General features: G+C 37.4%; 1 protein-coding gene across 1 annotated transcript; it reads left to right on the top strand.

Moving 5' to 3' along the window:
- The first annotated feature begins 386 nt into the window (after positions 1–386).
- SLC40A1 (solute carrier family 40 member 1) lies at positions 387–21298 on the top strand. The gene is made up of 8 exons (XM_012776856.2): positions 387–768; positions 1305–1372; positions 5659–5818; positions 8689–8804; positions 10021–10147; positions 16799–17044; positions 17918–18565; positions 19691–21298. Exons 1-8 carry the CDS (start codon positions 726–728, stop codon positions 20002–20004), a joined length of 1722 nt encoding a protein of 573 aa, XP_012632310.1. The 5' UTR covers positions 387–725; the 3' UTR covers positions 20005–21298.
- The last annotated feature ends 436 nt before the right edge of the window (positions 21299–21734 follow it).

Raw genomic sequence — 21734 nt, 5'->3', positions numbered from 1 at the left:
CTGTGCGGCGGCTGCCCCTTCCTCTCAACCGCCAGGTAGCCGGTGCGAAGTGCTCCCCTCCAGCACCTGGCTGCTTCGTTCTGGCAAAACCCCTCCCCGCCGCCCGCGCCGGCCCCAGCACCTTCCTCCCGGCCCCGGCCGGCCGGCCCGTGCCCGCACGCTGCTCCCCAGAGGGCAGGACGCCGGGCGAGGGCAGTCAGGCGAGGCGAACGTCCCGCAGGCCGCGCAGGTTGTTCACGGCCGGCCGCGCGCTTGCGCCCCGGGCGGCGACTCCTCCGGGGAAGGGCGTGGAGGGCGGCCCGGCGCGCAGGGTAGGCGGGAGCCCCGGCTCGCGCCGCGGGGACGCCCGGGCGGCCCTGAAGGGGAGGGAGCTCCGCCCCCGGCTCCGTATAAGTGCCGGCCCGGCCCGTCGAGGCGGCGGCGAGAGCGGGGGCGTCCGGTACGGCTCGGACGGCCTGTGGAGCCTCCCAACCCGCTTCCATAAGGCTTTCCTTTCCAACTTCAGCTACAGTGTTAGCTAAGTTTGGAAAGAAGACAAAAGGAAGACCCCCGGGCCGTTTTTCTTTTGTTCTTCGCCACCGTAGTCGTTGCAGTCTTCTTGCACAAGGCTGTTGTGTTTTTAGCGGTGCTATATCCAGTTCTTTGCACACCTGTTAACAAGCACCTCAGAAAGAGCAGCAGGAGCAACAGTAGCAGCGGAAGAGCAAGCGGGGTCGCCTGCTGTCATGTCCAGGGCAAGAGATCAAAACCGCCAGGGAGGATGCTGTGGTGAGTTTCGTGGACCGAATGCATGTGGTTGGAAACAGGTTGGGCTTTGGAGACGAGCAGCTCTGCGCAGGTCTTGGAGTAAGGTGGCTCCACTGTTAACCGTACTGCTTTGTAAAAGATCCTTTCAGTCATATTTAGTGGAGGTTAAGGAAGAAAGGAAATTCAAGGTGTGGGAAAAGGGGCTTGCACACAGGATCTGATGGAGTAGACTGGGCAGTTTAGATTGTCTTGTGTGCAAAAGAAAAGAAAAGAAAAATGTTGAAACAAGCGTTTCTTCACTTTATGGGAAGTTAGGCAGTTATTGACCAACAGGTCATGCTGAATTTAAGAGAAACGTATTAAGTAAACCAAATGCATCCGTTCATTAGGTGACTCGATAAATGTACATGGTTTGTCACCCAAAGTAGTTTTTAATAATCATGCTTTAATGAAAACAAATGGATAAGCATTCTAATGTCAGTGCATTCAAGTGACTACATTCACTTTTTATCCCCCCCACCCTTGCTCCCCCCTTCTCCCACCCCGTGTCTTTGCAGGATCCTTAGCAAAATACCTGACATCTGCAAAATTCCTTCTTTACCTTGGTCATTCTCTCTCTACCTGGGTAAGTGAGAATGTGTATTCTTCCAACATAGTTGCACAATATTTTGTTTCCTTTCATTGGTGCCAATCGTATTAAGCCAACTTGTCATGCACTTAAAGGATATAAATCATCCAAATACACACGCTTTAACAAAAAAGTTATTTCTCACAAAAGATATTTTCCCATGAGTGTTAGTTAATGCTATTTAAATATCAGGTTATATAGATTGACAACTATCCAAAGACAGGATTGGCAAGCAAGGAATATGTGCTTTGTTTATAAATTGTATAATGCATTAGTAGGCTTCATAAATGATCATATCTGCTACTAAGAATAGATGGATATCTCATATATCTTCTATTCTTTTGCATTTTAGGATATTTCTCTATTTTATTATTTTGTTAAAATTTAGTTCCAGCTTACAGCACTATGAAAATACAGTAGAATGGTAGAGTCACTGACTTAGGCTACTAATAGCATTCTAAGGTTAATTTAAATATAAATGACCCCAAGAACAAATATCTGAGTGACAAAAATTCTGGTCGTTAAAGATGTTGTCTGTAGTTTGATGATTGTGGGGCATCGCAGGCTATCTTAAAATTCATCGTCCACTGAAAATCAAAAAATAATTCACAATTTTCCCTCTGACTTTCTATGTGGTCTCAGAATATCAGACGAGCCCTTGTGTTTCTGTGTGTCTGGGTTCCTTCATTAACTCCCCCATAAAAGAATAATCCCAGAAGGGTGCTGTATGTGTGTTTAATTAAAGATGACTAGAATCTTTAAAATTAAATAATTGTTTTTATTATTTAATTCCAACAAATCTGTCTACATTCTCTTCATGTCACATAAGTGATATTTAATTAAAAAGAACCACATATTAAGAGAAAGAATTTTGAGAGTAAAGTGTTTGAATGTTATTTTCTTTTTAAGTTGGAAGCTTCTATTGGATCATTGTCAAAACATGAATGGAAACCTCTATATGAGTAAATCTATACTTTATGCCCTTAGGAAATTATTAAGCTATGTTATTGAATCTCTAAGAAATAGCAATTCATAGATGACTTTTTAGAAAAGTGAGCTCCTATCTTCCCAGATGCTTACACAGGGATGACTCTGCAAATGCATGTGTCAACAAGGTAGAATTGGTATGAGTTTATTTCAATTCCAATAGCCAACGATTCTAACTAGAAACCCAGTGAAACAGCCTTTAATAAATCTAAACCAAGAGTTTGTTCTTCCAATTTAATTCAGTAAATATTAAGTATTAATAACAGGTAATGGCAATAGTATCTGAAATTCTCAGCCTGGAGAATGGTCTGGACCTAGCTCTTTGAAGAAAAAGGTACCTCACTTCCAAATACTGATTAAAGTTTATGTGACCTTTGGTTAATAGGTTGGGAGGTCATATTTGCCAAAAAAAAAAAAAATTAGAACTGTGGTTGTTCCAGGAGGACTTTTTGTCATGTTAATTAAAAGTCTCATAAGAAAGGTGACAGCTGCATATCCCAGCTTTACAGTAAATTGAGCAAAGAAGGTTCTTATGAGGAAGTTGAATTAAAAAGACAACTGACACTACAACCATCTAAGGTTTAGTGGATATTTTTTACTTCTCACTGCAAAGGAGTACAAAAGAGGGATGCTAACACTAGGAAATTCTACTTTTTGTGTTTTGTCTCTTATGTGGCACTCTGATTTCATTACAACAAAACATGTATGATTTTGTATATATGTATATACCTATGTATGTATGTATGCATCTATTTATCCATTTCCCGCCAGCCCTGCCAAGTCATGATTTCCTCCACATTGAACATAGAAGGGCACTAGGGTAGGTTATCTCAAGTTAGTTTTGTGTGGGGTTGAATGCTTTTTATTTAAGACTTCATTTCTATCTGCCAGTGGAGCAATTCATTTTACTATGTACTATCAGAATACAAACTGGTGTAAGAAGTGGATCCTGTTGTCAGGGAGGTTGTAATTTACTATGGGTTTTAAAAAATGTATCTAATCACAAAAAGATAACTAAAGTGAAGGGAGTGAAAAAGAAGGACTGGTTGCTTATATCTTATATCTTTATCCTATGGACTATCTCCATTTATACCTCAGTGCGCCTGTGTTTCTCTATCCCTCACTTCCTGCAGACCTCACTCTGCTTGTAAAGGTCTTTGTTACCACTTCATACCAAAGGCCACCTTCCAGCCCCATCCTGCTTTATTTTTCCTGACAGTACCCTTACCACCATCTGGCCTGTGCTAGATTTGTGTTTGGTCTCTGGAATGTGAGCTACATGAAAGCATGGACTGCGATTTTTGTGCACTATTGAAGCTCTAGTGCTTGTAATAGTGTTGGGTACATAGTAGTGGCTCAAGTGCAGTAAGTATTTATTAAGTGGATTAATGACTATGATCATGTATTCACAGATGTTCACTTGGCCTTCAGCTTCTAGTGCAGTGAGGGTAGACAGAACCATAAACAAGTCATCATGCTGAGAGTAGGTGGGAGGGCAGGAAATGGAAGTAAGGAAGGAATGGGTGGGCACTTGGTCCATGTTTACATAGACTTTACCCAATTTATGGGCTTTTTGTGGGCATAGGATCTGTTACTTTTTAAAGCCTAAATTCATTGAAAATTGGAGTAACTAGAGCAATTTTATTCCTCTCCATCAAGGATGTGGCATGCCATACAGGCATAAGCAAGAGAAAACTTTCATTTAATGCACTTGTTTTGATGGTCTGCTTTAGAGGGGTCTAAAACAAATTTTGGGGTGAAAAACATAGGAGTAAGAAAAAAAGAAAGAACCAACAGTATTAGAATAGTATTTCTTATCCTGTATGTTAAGAAAGAGAAGATTCACTCACAGAGGGAGACTATCATTGGGCATTTATGTGTTTTTGTCTTCCCTGGGAGCTATTCAGAGGAATAGAGATTAGGATAAAGTACCTTCCCTCTCCCCATCCCATTTTATTCTAAGCAAATCTAAATTTGCTTTTCCTGTTAAAGATTGAGAGAAAGCTCAGTCTACAGCCCCCCTGCAGTTGTGACAACCCAAAAAACTCCAAGACATTGCCAAATGATTGAGGGAGGGGGTGTGGGGGTATAACACCATCCACGGTTGAGAACTACCGTTCTACCCAAAGTTTATTGTAAATGATTGCTAGCATGCATCAATTTAAGTTTTGAATGCATAAAATTGTTGTCTTAGCTCGATTAAATTTTTAAATCATTTGACATGCCAGGATAGTACTTTGCTTCCAATACATGAAATTTATTATGAGGATGTTAACAAACTGGAAAGAACCAGGAGTGTAAGTACTACCACGTAGAGTCAAATCCATGAGGAACCCAGCCTGGGAATTTGGTTTCTTATCGTGATTCCCAGAGATAATTATGACATAATTTTGTCCTTACTGTTAACCTCAGAATTCAGGGTTAGAGTCTAAAATCTCATAATAAAGTTCATTACAGATTTTTTTTATACATTAAATTACCTGACTCTCTGAAAAGTTTCTTTTATGCCCCATTTCACACTAATGAATTCTAAAATTCCCTATATACTCTAGAATCTGTGTGAAGAAAAGTAGTTTTCATTCCCTTTTCAAAATCCATCTGTACTAAAAATGTTAAAATAACTACTTAGGCATTTATTTCTTACATCTTCATTTATGTGGTGCCAGAATTTGCCCTTATTGATTTCATCTTTCTGAATACTCTGCTGTTTTATGACTGAAATTTATTTGCTTTATGAAATAGAGCATGTATTTTCAAATGTTAGAGGTAAAAGAGACTTTAGAGATTATAAAACGAACTGTCTATTCCTATCATTATACAAATTGGAAACCTGGCTTTTTCTTCATGTTCAAGTATGCTAATATTTGCGATTGTGTTACACTGTAATTTAGCTCTGGTTCAGTAGCAGACTGCTTTATTCCTCTTCAGTCAGCATAGGCAAATTCTAGGCCTGAGGAGAAAACAGCCAAACAAGAGAATAGGTTTTATCTCAAAAAGCCAACTTGGGTCTGGAAAATGCATTTTTTTTTTCTAAAATGATAAAGAATATGTGTGTTTCGTTAATATCATGCATTTTCGAGTTCTTTTAATAATTGGGTAAGAATATTTTCCATTGTGCTGGGATGAACAGTTTTAACATCTGACCAGTATTCAATCCATAGAGTAATTATTGACTTTGAAAGTCTCATGATATAGCCAGAAAGTGCCCATTTGAGAAGGAAACAACTTCCTGAGTACAATTAAATAATAACTAAAAATATTTCATGAAAGTATTTTCTCATCTTTTCTTATTCAAGGGAGATCGGATGTGGCACTTTGCGGTGTCTGTATTTCTGGTAGAGCTCTATGGAAACAACCTCCTCTTGACTGCAGTCTACGGGCTGGTGGTGGCAGGGTCTGTTCTCGTCCTGGGAGCCATCATTGGTGATTGGGTGGATAAAAATGCCAGGCTTAAAGGTGAGTGCTGTTATATAATTGAGCCATTGTATTCATGAGACTGGTTCCTGAGCTACCTCAGTAACAGAGGGAACAACAAACTAACAGAGGAACCACTGTGGCTGACCCAGGGAGTGTCTGCATGCCACACCTGAGGGATGGGGACATTGGGGGCAGCACCTCTGCCTTGAAGGTCTTGGGGCTCCTGCACAAGATTAGGATTCCAGGACATTGGCCTAATAGATTTTTTTTTCTATGTCTTTGACTATTTGTAAATTTCAGATGTTAATGATTAACCCTGTAGTGCTTTGCTAAGAACTATGTTAAACATTAAAAGTTTGCTTAACTCTGGGCCAGCACAGTAGCTCACACCTGTAATTCCAGAACTTTAGGAGGCCAAGGCAGGAGGATTGCTTGAGGTCAGGAGTTCAAGACTAGCTTGGACAACATAGTGAGACTCCATATCTAGAAAAAAAATTAGCCAGACATAGTGGGGTGCACCTGTAGTCCTAGCTACTCGGGAGGCTGAGGTGGGAGCATGGTGTGAGCCCAAGAGTTTGAGGCTGAAGTGAGCTATGATTGTGTCACTACACTCTTGCTTTATGAGTATTTTGGAGACAACGTCTCCAAAATAAATAAATAAATAAACACAAAAACAAACAAAAAAGAAAAGTTTGCTTAACTCTGGCTTCCTTTCTTACCATGACTTGCACTAGAGTCCCTATAGCAATTGTAATGTTTCTAGGACAGTTTTTACATCTGTCCTCTGGTTATGGTGTTTCATACAAGGGTATGTGTAAGGAATTGAAAACTAAATACATGTTCAAGGGAGAATAACTGACCCTGGATCACAGCAAGCTGAATTATAAATGTTTTAGGGAAAAAGAAGAAATAATAATATATTGACATTTATTCTAAGCATTAATACTGAAATCATTTCATTTTATACAGGAAAGAGAAAAAGTGATTGAGCAATTCAGTTATTCAGAATATGAAGGCAATGTGGATAATCAGGGTAAAATTTTTTTGAGTTGCTCAGTTGGTAATGTCAAGATCTGACCATGTGGTCTTAGATGTTGAGGAAAGATTGAGATAGCATTAGTTTCTCTCAGTTGCTCCTGGATATAGAAAAACAGGATTATCAACTTCTAGGACTTGAAACTACTAGTAAACTACTGGAGACCAGACACATACAGAAAAAAGTTCTGTAACCTAGGAAAAAAATTCTAGTTATTTACATCATTATGCATAGGAACATAGGAATATTATGCATAGAAACATTTAACCTTGTGATTGTTGAGCACTGCAGTCATCAGTTAGGAAAGAATGATGAGTTGGATGCAGAAGAGTATGTTAGGATAGCAATATTAACCCATATAATCAATTCATATGTTTATGAAAATATATGAAAAATCTTCCATGGCCAGGTATGGCTCATGCCTGTAAATGCCAGCACTTTGACTGGCTGAGGTGGGAGTATTGCTTGAGCCCAGGAGTTTGAGACCAGTGTGGGCAACATAACAAGACCCTGTCTCTACAAAAAATTAAAAACAAAAATTAGCCAGGTTTGGTAGCATCCTGTGCCTGTAGTCTCAGGTCCTCGGGGGGCTGAGGCAGGAGGATCACTTGAGCCCAGGTTCTGAAGGCTGCAGTGAGCTATTTTTGTGCCACTGTACTCCAGCCTGGGTGACAGAGCAAGACTCTTTCTCCAGAAAAATTCTTTTATGTTGTTTCTAGGCTGGATTTACCATTTCTTCCTCTGTGCTTTCATAAAGCTTTGTTAATACCTCTGCTATTGTACTTATACTGATATAATTATCTGTTCACATATCATTCCTCCTTCAGATCTGTGAGGTCCTGAAAGCTAAGAACCTCATTCAGTTTGATATTTAATCCTTGTGCAGTGAATGAATGCATGCATGCACAAATGAGTGAATGAGTTATATATTGGGACTTTATTTCAGACTGCTTTCAGAAAGCAGTTTGTTTTGCCTTGAGTCTTTGATATGACCTTCCAAGCCAGGATGAGGTTTGCTGTGCTTGAAGACAAGAGCTCTAATTATCCCTAACATACACAACTCTCTATATTTTTCAAAGTGCTTTCATAAGTGTTTTATTTAAGCATCATTATGACCCCATAAAATAAGGAAGACAAGTATTACTATTACCACCCTCACCTTATAGACACAAGTGTAAGAGACATTAGGTATCCTGCCCTAGATCATCTACCTATTGAGTGGCAGAGAAGAAACTACCAGGTATCCTTATCTGTCTTCATTCCAGTGCTTTATCTACATGGCTGCCTCACTCTAAAAGAGTTTCTGTTTTCTGTGATGGAAAGTATAGCTTACAATTTTGTAGGAAAGGCAAATAGCATTAGTATGCCAAAAGAAACACATTACTTTTTTATTTTTGGCAAATTTTTGCATGTCTTTCTATTTATCCATACCATCTTATCAGATTCAGCCTGCCATGTAGGAAGTTATGGATGCCATAACTCCCTCCTTAACCTCCTTTATAACCTCCTACATGTTCTTGTTTTAACTTAAGCAACAAAGAGCTGAAAGATAGATCATACCTATGTAATGGTGTAGTTCTGTTTATGACAGCAAACTTTCAAGAGAATAAATGGAAATATAGTCATTATGAAAGACTTCAACTAATAGAAAAAATTGTGGGTCTTTCATCATTTTATTTGCAAATTTTTCTGGTCTGGTGTGACCCACTGGGTCATTCTGCAAATAGGTGAGGCAGGATTTACTTCAGGAAGGTTTTCTTTTATCTTGTAGTAATTATGTATACGTATTAGTGTAGAACATTGATGTATGGATAGAAACAGCCCCACTAAGACATTTTGGTATAGTGATCACTTTGTTTCTTCCTCTGTACAGTGGCCCAGACATCGCTGGTGGTACAGAACGTTTCAGTCATCCTGTGTGGAATCATCCTGATGATGGTTTTCTTACATAAAAATGAGCTTCTGACCATGTACCATGGATGGGTTCTTGTAAGTTCTCAATAAGATTCTTGATGACAGAAAATCGAATATCTGGTAGCAGTAAAAGATGAAAATGCTTTGAAGCTAGGGAGTGTCTTTTTTGCAAACATGACCTTTTACTATTGATCTATCTACTATAATATCCCCTATGATTTGTTTTGTTGCTGTTGTTGTTTTACCATAATAAGCACTCATTAAGTGTTGTGTGAATTTAAATTCTGTCCTATTGGTTTTTAATGGCATCTCTAAGAGTTTATTATATAATTCAGTTGTTAGTTTTCAGCTTTTTAGTAACCTATAATTTGTTCACCATATATAAGAAATGTTAGGCTGGGCGCAGTGGCTCATGCTTGTAATCCTAGTACTCTGGGAGGCCAAGGCAGGCGGATTGCTCGAGGTCAGGAGTTTGAAACCAGCCTGAGTAAGAGCGAGACCCTGTCTCTACTATAAAAATATAGAAAGAAATTAATTGGCCAACTAATATATATAGAAAAAATCAGCCGAGCATGGTGGCGCATGCCTGTAGTCCCAGCTACTTGGGAGGCTGAGGCAGTAGGATTGCTTGAGCCAGGAGTTTGAGGTTGCTGTGAGCTAGGCTGATGCCAGGGCACTCACTCTAGCCTGGGCAACAAAGCGAGAGTCTGTCTCAAAAAAAAAAAAAAGGAAATGTTATCCATATTGAACCTTATGTATATTTGGATGATTAATATAGAGCTTTAAAGCCAAGTAGGACAGTAGCAGTCTTTGAGTCTATATCCTTTATTTTCTTGATGAAAAAATTAAAACCAAGTGAGGTTAATTGATTGCCCATTGTCATGCACCTAGAAAGTGTCAGAACTCTGACTTAAATACAGGTCTTCTGAGTTTTCCTTCAGCATTCTTTCAAAGGAGATATTTGTGGGAGAAATATTAAAAACCACTACTATGTTAACACTTTATGGTAACTGTGTTCACATGATTATTATAATTTTTATATTATGTGTACTACAACTGATATAGATTAGGACAACATTATGCCCCTTAACTTGACCACTGGTATTTATTTTTTACATATATACAATTATTTTACATACACATAGTAAAATAATTTCTTATAAATGAAACTAAAATCAAAATTGTATTATTATACCACTAAAGACCATTTTAAACTACCTTCTATAGTGAGGTATAGTAGGTACAGTGGTGTAAACACATTTTAACTCAATTTTTTGTTGTAATTCTTTAGACTTCCTGCTACATCCTGATCATCACTATTGCAAATATTGCAAATTTGGCCAGTACTGCTACTGCAATCACAATCCAAAGGGATTGGATTGTTGTTGTTGCAGGAGAGGACAGAAGCAAACTAGCAGGTAATTTGGTTTTCTGTTTCAATTAAATGGGTATGTTAAGATTCACTTTAGATCAGTGGTAATAAATGAGACTGTAAGTCAATTTTTTGTTTGGAGTATTTTAAAGAACAGTTAATTGAAAGTATAGCTTTTTTTTCTTGCCTTATTGTCAGTTTTAGTGCTATGATTTATCTCACTGTTATGAAGTTATTTTATAGGGTAGTTAACTTCTCTTTTATTCTATGCAAACTTGGCAAATGGAAGAACATCTTTCAAACTTTTTGTTTTCTTTTAGAAAATTCTGTTAACTGTTTCTAAACATTTACTTAATATTTACGATAGTGAAAACCTGACATGAGATTTTACTGGTCATACAGCCATACTTGTGCATGTTATTACTGGTACTTAACAATCATATTATGGATATTATTTTTCTCCAAAGCAAATGGAAACAACTCAATTGTAGGAGAGATTCTAGAAATTAATTCCTTCTACTTTAAAGTTACAATCTATAAATTTCATTACATTATGTATGATGTAATATAATTTCTGTTACAAATACTGAAGAAATAGAAATAGAGGACCGAATACAGTTTTTAAGAAGCTTACAGTCTTAGTTGTTCATTGGAAATACAAACAAGTGGCCAAAGAAAATGTAAGGAATGCGTACAAAGCTACATGTCTTGTACCATCAACATTGCTTAGGCTCAGAATAACGCTGTCACTCAATATTCTCTACCTTCCCCCCATATGACACACAGACACAAATTGGATTGATAATTACACAGAGTAAAGGAAGAAAGGTTCACCTACCTACCTGTCAGATCAGCTGAATCACTTCTGCTACTTATTGAGATAATGGGTATCACAAACACATTGCTCAACCATCCTGACAGACAAGAAAGCCAGTCTTGATTTAAATAGCTTATCCTAGGACAGAGAAGGCGAGATTACGTGCTGGGGTTAGCAAACAGTTTTGTTTCACCGGACCATGTGATTAAAAAAAAAAACAAAGTTAGAAAGGAGGTGGTAATTGAAAGAGAGCAAAGTCTGTGGAAGGTCTAGAAGAAGAAGAAGAATTTGCCTGATTCATCATTTTGTGGTAGCAGTATTTTAATTGAAATATACTACAGTGATTTTAGAGGACTGTGTGTGTAGGATGAATTTAGCACATGTGAGTCTGTACTGCAGGACTTTCTCTGTGGTGCTAAAGTAGTGGTTCTCACTGACTTTTCTTCTTATAATCACTTATTATAAAGAGTAATTCCATATCTCTTTTTGTCATATTGAACTGGGAGATAAGGCTTTTTGTCCTTTGTTGTTTACTTCCTTTTTTTAAAAACATTTTAAGCATGTAAAATGTCCATGTTTTAAAATCCAAAGAGTACAAAAGGATATATTTTGAAAATAGATCATATATATATTTGTTAGAATATATTTGAGGGAGAAAGTTGGCATGTAAAATTATTTTCTTTTACTTATTTATTTTCTTAACTAAACTCATTTTGACTGTGTAAAGTATGTAAAATATAGAAGAGAAAGTTATTCAGAATCTTTAACTTTATATATATATATATTTATTTTATATATATATTTATTTTATACATATATATGTATAAAATAAATACAAAGATCTCAAATAACTTTGTGGGATCTTTCTTTTTTTTTAAATTTTTTTCCCCAAGAAAAATGCTGATTCATTCAGGATCTTTCTGACTATGAAGTAATGTCCAAAAACAACAACAAAAATATGACTGGCCATTTCTCAGCTGTCCCTCATTGTATTATGAATTATTGCAGAGTGGAAGAATCTAGGCTACCCAGTCTGCTTTTTAACCTTCTGGAGTTTCTCAAGTTTAGAGAAGGAAGGAAGCTGTCTGTGGAATTCTCATCTCCTCTAAGTTAGCTTTTAGTAAGTGGTGCTCTTTTCACATCCAGCCAGCAGTGTGGGTTAGTAGACTAGGAAAACCTACTGCATGTTTCAAAACAGGACACATAAACTTCTCTAGTTCTGAAGGTCAGCAAGCATCTAACCATGGATTTTTGCTGCCATATCTGCTATAGCAGAGTTAAAGGAGAGTGGAGAAAAAGGAAGAGGGTAAAAGAAAAATAGAAGGGAGGGAAAAAATATACCAGAAGGGATTCTACCTGCTGCCTTGGGTTCCCATGTGTATCTCTATACACACAGACACTCCTACTCCAGTCAGGAATAATTTATGTTTATGCAGGCTGATTTTTGAGATTGCTGGCAAAAACTGTTAGAAAGCCAGGTAGGGGACTGGGCTGGGAAGGCTTCATTGTGTGCATTGTGTGTGTATTGCGTGTATGTGTATAAAAGGTGCAGGGGACGGGTGTGCATGTGAAAAGTAAAGGCTGGGAGCTGGATGTTCATTGCACCCATTTCCTCATCCCAGTGTCTCTATTATTAGAGATAGTTTTAAAATTAGAAGCTCTGTCACTGAGGGTAAAGAACAGCAGACATTTTCCCTAGCAAGGTCAAAAAGTTTTAGAATTCAGTAGTAACAGGCCGAAATATAGCTGTTAACCATATCCAGTCTAGAAAGCTCCAGAAAAGGTATTGTTTTTCACACAAATACTACTAATTTATGAACTAATTTAGGTACTTTCCAGGTAATTAACTTAGTACAGTCTTTTACTAAAACATTCCCTTGTGCCAGGATCCTTAGTCTAACCTGTTTGAAACTCAGTTCCATCTTATAGACCTTTTCCTCTGTTACTTTATTTCCTTCTCTATTTCCTTTGAGGATCATTCTTTAATAATATCTGCTGAGATTTTTTCTTGCCCATCATTCTGGAAAAAAAAAAAATCAGTACTGGTTAGCTTGATCAAGTATGGCAGATAAATTTTCATGTTTAAGCTCTATTAATTAAAAATTGATTTCATATTTGAGGTAGACAAACCTTCTAGCTGCTATTTGCTAAGCAAATCTTTTTTTAAAATTGTACTTCTATGAGATATAATATACCCTTTATAATAGAAGTAGTTATTTAATGTCATGTTCTGTGCCTCAGCTGTAGCTGAAAAATTAAATTGGAATCAAACACAGATAAGTTTATATAAGAATAAATATAAATTTGTAAAGAGCATATGTTTGCATATTCCAAAGACTATTTTCCAGCCTGTTACCAGCAAAATGATTAGGTCTTTAAAAAATTATTTAATTCGTTCTGCTTCAGAAAATTAAAGCTGTTTTCTGATACAGCATTTTTACTGACACCTAAATATTATTAACTTCCTCAGTATAATATAAAAGATAGAAATTGGTGACATTGGGAAACTCCATGAGCACTTGAAAACTGAAAGAGTAATCATTTTAACTAAAATAATTTTTTGTTGTTGTTCTGGGGCTTTCAGATCCAAGTGTATATTTCCTTTAGTTACTTGGTCTTTGGATTCAAGTTATTGAGCTATTTGGATTGGTTCCACACTTCTCTGTTGGCATATTAGCTGGAAACTTATTAGTGAGGGACAGATGGAAGTTAGGGAAGCCTCTGCAAAGACGGTGGAATACAAGCTCGATGAAAGCTGCCTTTGCCTCCCAAGGGAAAGGTAACATATCAAAGTTCTCCTGTTATCATATAAGCATTATACACCCATAGGACTAATTGGAAAGTAATTGAGGACCAGGAAGAATTAGAGAAGGAATAAAGGTAATTTTCTGTTAATTTACTTATTAGTCACGTATTGCACTTCCCTTGAGGTGACCCAAATGATTGTTAAAGACTTGTCTCATTAATTTTCACTGTGCCGTGTGAGATGGGGAATGAGAAAATAGATCATTTTCTTTTTTTCTTATTAAGTTTTTGGGTTTTTTTTATTGATACATAATAATTGTACATATTTATGGGGTACATAGTGATGTTGCAATACATGCAGTATATAACAGGGTAATTAGCATATCATCATTTCAAACATTTATCATTTCTTTGTATTGGGCATTTTCTTAACTTCCTCTTCTTTGTCCGTCTTGTCCTCCACTCTGACTCGGGTATATTTACACGTCAAACTCTAGACCTTGTCATCATCACTAAACCTTCCCCTTCCATAATCTCAATTTTAGGCGTGCTTATCTTAAACAACCACCTTCTATCATTCCAGCCACTCCCTCACTACCATAGCCTCAACAATCCTCCAAACTGGTTGGTAACTACAAGTCATTAACTCCACTGTCCCTGACCCCTCTCTTGTCTCTTTTTGACTCAGCTTAAATTCCAAGGTCAGTCAGGACTATATGATCACTTACTAGTGTATACCCTTCAGCTCACTTGCCCTGCTCTCCTTTTGTTACTTTTGTGTGGTAAAACCGTGGTTAAATCCAACTCTATACAGTAGAACATGGCTGGAGAAAAACACACGGTCTTGCTCAGTGTTGTTGCTTAAGGTCCAGGACCCCTGGCATCACGTTGGCGCTTTCATACTGTCAGATGATTGTGCTGTTTTTCTGATTCCTTCCTTTTTTCCCTCTCCCTCACACATTCAGGTCCTCCTTCCTGATCCTGACTTTCACCAATGACCTTGCTTTGTACTTTTCTGAGAAAGTGGAAGAAATGAAAAGAGAGTTTCCATGTGATCCCACCATCACATCTCTGTTCCTAACTGTACCTGAAGCCAAATATGTGGCCTCCACTTGTTACTACTGATGCATTGTTTGCTCCTGTTTAACAGCAATTCTTCCATATGTGCAATAGATTCTGATTCCACCCACCTCATCTACTGTATCATTCCAGGCAGCATATACACATGCCCTAATTTTGCTCTTTTTAAAAATCCCTGTCTTTACCACACTTCCCTCTCTACCACCCTATTTCTTTGTTCTTCTGTTGAGCAAAACGTATCAAAAAGAGTTGTCTTTTTCCAATTTCTTTCTTCAGTCAGGACCTTGCTTCCATAGGGCCATGGGACAACATTCACATTGTGCTCTAGGTGGAGTGACTCAAAATATAAATGGTGTCCCTTGAAGTCTTAATCAGGCACTGCCATTACTGCCTTTCTCTTTTCAAGGTCCCCAGCATCTTTCATGTGACTAATCTGGGGTTTCTTCTCAGTGCTCATCTTTCTTGACTTATCAGCAGCACTTGACATAGTTGATTACTGTCACCTCTTTGAAACATTGTTACCTCTTGGCTTTGAGGACATCACACTCCCCTGGCTTTTCTCCTTTTTGCTAGTTTCTTTTCACCTTTCTGACCTCTGAACATTGGTGTTCCCAGCGCTCAGTTCTCAGACCATGTCTATTCTCAATCTACACACATTCCCATGGTGATCTTATCTAGTCTCATTGCTTTAAAAACCAACCAGCTGATAACTCCCAAATCTGGCTATTTCTTCCTCAAACTCCAGCCTAATGTATTTAATTGCCTGCCTGATGCGGCCTCTTAAGTTTCAGTAGGCCTATCAAAATCAACATCTTTGAAACCAAACACTTGTTCTTTTGTGCTAAACCTGATTCTTCTGAAATCGTCTGTTTTTCAGTAAATGGTAACTCTATTCCATCAGTTGCTCAGCAAAAAACAAAAACACACTTTAGAGTCCAACGTGATTCCTCCCTTTCTCTTGTATCCCATATCTAATCTGTTAGCAAGTCCTACTGATTCTATTACTTCCTGTCACTACTACTGTCCCTTGTTACTGCCCACCATCATCTCTTAGTTGTCTCCTTGCCTCTGTTTTTGTCTGTGAACCCCCTTACTCTCACTCTGTAGTCTTTTCTCAACATAGCAGCCAAAAAGAATCTTTAAAAATGTGTCAAAAGTATACCACCTCTGTGTTCAAAACTTTCCCAAGACTTCCTGACTCAATGTGAAAGTCAACGTCCATGTAATGTTCATAAGACCTTATCTGGTTGGGCCAGACTCCCCTCACTCTCTGATCTTGTGTCTTCTATCCTTTCCCTCCTTGCTTCGCTCCAGTCCTACTGATCTCTTTGCTGTTCCTCTAACACCCTGGGCCTGCTCCTCCTTCCCTAGGACATGTGCATTTCCCTGAGTCTAGAATTCTCTTTTCACTGGCATCCACACGGCCCACTCTTTGCCTTCTTCCACTGTAGGTCTTTGCTGTGATGCTCTCTTTTTTCTCACTGAGTCATTCCCTAACTTCATCTAATTTAGGACTTTCTCCTGAGCATTCTCAATGCTCTTTTTCTGCGTTATTTTTCACCATAGTATTTAATGAACAAATGCTACAATCTGACAAATGCTACACACACATACACACACACACAGACAGACCGACACACACACGCACATACTTGTTGATTTATTGTCTTTTTTTTTCTGTGAAAATGTAAATCCATGAAGATAGGGAAGGATGTTATTTGTCGTCTTTAAACTGTTAAGAATGGTGCCTAGCTTAAAATAGGCATTTAACAAATATTTGTTAAAAAATGAATATAGAGTCACTCTTACACTCATTTTAAAAGCGATGTTAGACTAATTTATATAATACCATGGGAATTATGATTTTTGAGGCAAATTTAGTGCGACCTGATCCAAACAATTGTTTTTCTAACAAAATAGTTTGCTCACATAGTGCTTTCAGAGATTCATATTTTATGAATCTATACTCTTGGTTTATGACTTTGTATTATGTAAATGCTGGCCTCTCTTTGATAGGTTTGCACACTTATCTGCCTTTTCCACCCATCTCTGTAGACATGAATGCTACAGTTCGAAGGATTGACCAGTTAACCAACATCTTGGCCCCCATGGTTGTCGGCCAGATTATGACGTTTGGCTCCCCAGTCATTGGCTGTGGTTTCATTTCTGGATGGAATTTGGTATCCATGTGTGTGGAATACTTTCTTCTCTGGAAGGTTTACCAGAAAACTCCTGCTCTAGCTGTGAAAGCTGCTCTTAAAGTAGAGGAAACTGAATTGAAACAGCTGAATGTACACAAAGGTAAACAGAACACAATGATCAGTCCTTTTATTCTGATGTTCAGACCTTAAATGTTGGTAAGATCAAACTATTTTGAATTAATATCAGGTTTTATTACCAGTGAAGGCCTGGATGAGATTAAATATATCACTTTGGTAGATGAGGCAAAACCAAGCTTTTGAGGGTCTGGGGAACAACTCTGGGTTGCACCTAATGGGGTTGGAACAGGGCCCTTGGCCCTTTTCCTTGATGTGAGCAGTAGGCACAGAGGGACAATCAGATGAGAAATGGCTGGGCAGAGGTGAGTCACAGGAGTGGGAAGAACAGTGGGAAAACAGAGAACAAGAGAATCCCTTGGAGTAGATAATGAGCGAGTTGTATGGACATTTGTAGGGCAGTGGGGGGGGAGTGAGGAAGTGAATGTGGGTGTGTCTTAGGAGCAGAAGAAGTTGGGCTTCTGGGTAAATGGAATTTTAACAGGGCCCCAGAAATAAGATGCTATGTTTTCCCAGACAGTTTTTATATTTTATCTGATGATTTTTCCTGCTATTTATTTTGGTGAGAGTGTAATTTCTAAGAGAAAGAAAAAAAGAGATAGTATTTTTTTTAAATTTCAGAATATTATGGGGATACAAATGTTTTGGTTACATGGATTTCTTTTGTACTGCCTGAGTCAAAGTTATAAGTGTATTTTATTTAATAAAAATGGTACTTGGAGATTGTTACTTGGCTGGAATTCTTAGATTATTACTAAAAGAAAATATACATAAAGTAGTAACCAAGGAGTAAAGTAGTAACCATGGGGAAGGGAAATAGGAAAAGAAAAAGTACTAAGATAATAAGCTTTTATCCCCTATTCCCTCCCCTCCAAATAATGGTATCTTTTATTAACAGATACTGAGCCAAATCCTCTTGAGGGAACTCATCTAATGGGTGAGAAAGACCCTAATGTCCATGAGCTTGAACATGAGCAAGAGCCCACCTGTGCCTCCCAGATGGCTGAGCCCTTCCGCACCTTCCGAGATGGATGGGTCTCCTACTACAACCAGCCAGTGTTCCTGGCTGGCATGGGTCTTGCTTTCCTTTATATGACTGTCCTTGGCTTCGACTGCATCACTACAGGGTACGCCTACACTCAGGGGCTGAGTGGTTCCATCCTCAGCATTTTGATGGGAGCATCAGCTGTAACTGGAATAATGGGAACTGTGGCTTTTACCTGGCTACGTCGAAAATGTGGTCTGGTTCGGACTGGTCTGATCTCAGGATTGGCACAGCTTTCATGCTTGACCTTGTGTGTGATATCCGTGTTCATGCCTGGAAGCCCCTTGGACTTGTCTGTTTCTCCTTTTGAAGATATCCGTTCAAGGTTCATTCAAGCAGAGTCAATTACACCTACCAAAATACCTGAAGCCGCCATTATAACTGAAATATACATGTCAAACGGCTCTGATCCTGCTAATATCATTCCAGAGACCAGTCCTAAGCCTGTGCCCATAATCTCCGTCAGTCTGCTGTTTGCAGGTGTCATTGCTGCTAGAGTTGGTAAGAAATCTCTTTTTGTATATTAATGAACTAAAGTATCTATTTGGAATGTGGGTACAAAGAATCCATCAATAAATGGTCTGAAATATTTCCTGAATGTTAATTTAAGCAAAATTCGTGACTTATTTTTATATATAAATCTGTTTTTTAATTATGAAACTTATTTTATAACTTAAAAATATATTTGTGTATGAGTATATGTATGTACCAATACTTAAAATATAGTTTAGGCTTGAAAATTATTTTTGAAGTATTTTAAGTATTACTCTTAATTTTTAAAAGATATTAACTACAGTAATTATACTGCCATCAAGGTATTTAGAATCTTTATAATAACTCTAACCCAAATAACTATAATTTAGAGAACATTTCCATAGGACAACATAAAAAAAAAAAGGTAGTTTTTTTGTTTTTTTTTTTAAAGACATGGTAGTTTGAAAAGAAATCCTTCAAAAGTCCTCTCTAGCTGATATATATTTATTACAGACTTTGCCATACAAATGGATTTTATAGATCTGGAAGGAAGCATAATGTAAAGACTTCTTACAAAGCAAAATTTAAGTAATCATTAATAGAGTACCAATGAATTATCTCTGACCGAATTCATTCTTGAAATGAAACCATATTTATCTTGTACTACAAAGCAGCTCATTAATTTATTGAAGACATTAATATTCAAGCAAGACAGCTTTATTGTAGGGGCTTTAGAACTCAAGCAGTAAATATAACAATGGTTTAAAGTTTCCTTATACTTTAGCCATAACCATATATTGGGTCATAAACTTTAAAAATACTAGTACTTACACTGTAATAGGGTTATGATATCTCTGATTTGAAAGTTTTGCTTTTGTAGTTTGAAAAAGCACAGAAAAATAGACCTAATAAGTTTGTAGATTGGACTTATTTTTGTCCAATAAAAGTTATTTCTTGAATCTGCTAATAACCCGATACTTATTAATGAAAAATAATTCTCTAAGGCAAGGCTATGATAAATATATATTAGGTGACTTAAAGATAGTGGGGCTAAAGGTGTATTTTGCATATGTCAACAAGCTTTTATCTATAAATCTGAAATATATGGCTATAAACTAAAATCTAATCTTTTCGAAAATCTTTTATTTATAGGTCTTTGGTCCTTTGATTTAACTGTGACACAGTTGCTGCAAGAAAATGTAATTGAATCTGAAAGAGGCATTATAAATGGTGTACAGAATTCCATGAACTATCTTCTTGATCTTCTGCACTTCATCATGGTCATCCTCGCTCCGAATCCTGAAGCTTTTGGCTTGCTCGTATTGATTTCAGTCTCCTTTGTGGCAATGGGCCACGTTATGTATTTCCGATTTGCCCAAAAAACTCTGGGGAACCAACTCTTTGTTTGTTGTCCTGAGACGAAAGAAGTTAGGAATGAAAATCAAGCTAATACATCTGATGTTTAAGACAGTTTTAACTGTTGCTATTATCCCTGTTACTAGATTATAGAGAGCACATGTGCTTATTTCATACTGCAGAATTCCAATAAATGGCTGGGTTTTTCTCTCTGTTTTTACCACAGCTATGCCTTGAGGACTAAAAGCTATTTAGGAAACCTAAGTCAGCAGAAATGAGATGGTTAATTTCCCTTATGTTTAGACATGGAAAAAAATAGGAAAAGAAAAACTCAGTCATGAAGATTTTGATAACACTGAACACCCCCTATTTCTCATGAGTAGGTAAAATTTGCATAAAAGAGTGGTTAGTCATGTGCATTAAGTTCTTTATCAGATACTTATTATCTGTACTAGAATTCCGGTATGTCAGTTTTCCTTAAAACTCATGTCTGTTCGAGTCTGGCTAATTTACATTTTTTTTTGTATCTTACTGTCAGTTATATCATAAAAACAAATTCTTCTCCAAGTGTGAAGATTAAAGTTTGATAACCAGTATTATCCTTATTGATCCTTTTGATCTTAAGGGACTTACATGTTTGTGGAAAAACAAAATACTTAACTAGAATTCTCTAATAGGGTTCATGGTTTAACTTAAGGAGCACCTTTGTATTTTTATTATCAGATAGGGCAACATATTATATTCAGCATATGTAGCACTGCATAAAATGGCTATCATGGAAGCTACAGGTAGAAGCAAAGCTGTAAAGTAGATTTGTAACACAGTGAATGCATAAGGACTTCGAACATGTCAGAAGTTCGGCCATAGAAACTAGAAGCCAAAAGCCACGTGGAAGGATGAAGGCCTAATTTAACTCATGCTACGGTCATTAACGAGCTCTATCATAGAATATGAGGGAGTAAGCCTTCAGCCTGCCAAGTTACATGTAGAAAGGAAGCCCACACTTGTAAAGGTTTTGTTTTAAAAATCATTTGATTTACTTTTAACACACTCAGGTAAAACATTTTGACTTTTACTGTTTTATACCCAGGAGTTATTTCTACATTATTCTAGAGCAAGAACGTTCATAAAAGTATCCTTTTCAGATGTCTTTGAGTAGAGGGAAAAATGGTATATATTTTTAAAAACTGTTTTACAAGTCAGTTGGCAGCCTGTCAGTACCAACATGGTACTTTGCCTTAACCGTTGATGCACTTTCATGGAGACTGCAATACGTTGCTATGAGCACTTTCTTTATTCTTGCGGTTTTAATCTTGTTCTTCATCTTTCTACAGTATGACAATGATTTGCTATGTTGTAAAATCTTTGTAAAATATTTCTATATAAAAATATTTTTAAAATCTTTTTTTCTGACTTGTGTTTCCTAATTATGTAAGATTGCTTTTGTTACAGAACATCTGTTTTGGATCATGTGTTTTTCTCTATAAAGGGCTACAGTTTCATAATTCATATTTTTTAGTGTTATCTCCCTATTCATATTTCTGGTTTATCGTGACCTGGATAAAAGCATGGTAAACATGAAGCCCAGCACTCATTCTTTGACCTTGAATATGTCACAGTACACTCTCAAGTTCTATTTTCCCTTCTGTAAACTGAAAATACTACTAAACCAATCCTACCTCCCTTGCAACTTTCCCAATTGAATCAAATAAGAGAAGCCATGTGGAAGCAATTTGTGGGCTATAAAATGAGGTAGTAGTACTATTGGAGGGTGGACCTAAGTATGAGGGGGAGTCATGGATAGAGGTCTGCTGATACTCCAGAGAGAGTAGAGCCACAT

This window comes from Microcebus murinus, chromosome 8, assembly GCF_040939455.1.
Source record: "Microcebus murinus isolate Inina chromosome 8, M.murinus_Inina_mat1.0, whole genome shotgun sequence".
Classification (NCBI taxonomy): domain Eukaryota; kingdom Metazoa; phylum Chordata; class Mammalia; order Primates; family Cheirogaleidae; genus Microcebus; species Microcebus murinus.
This window is presented reverse-complemented; position numbering and strand designations above follow the sequence as displayed.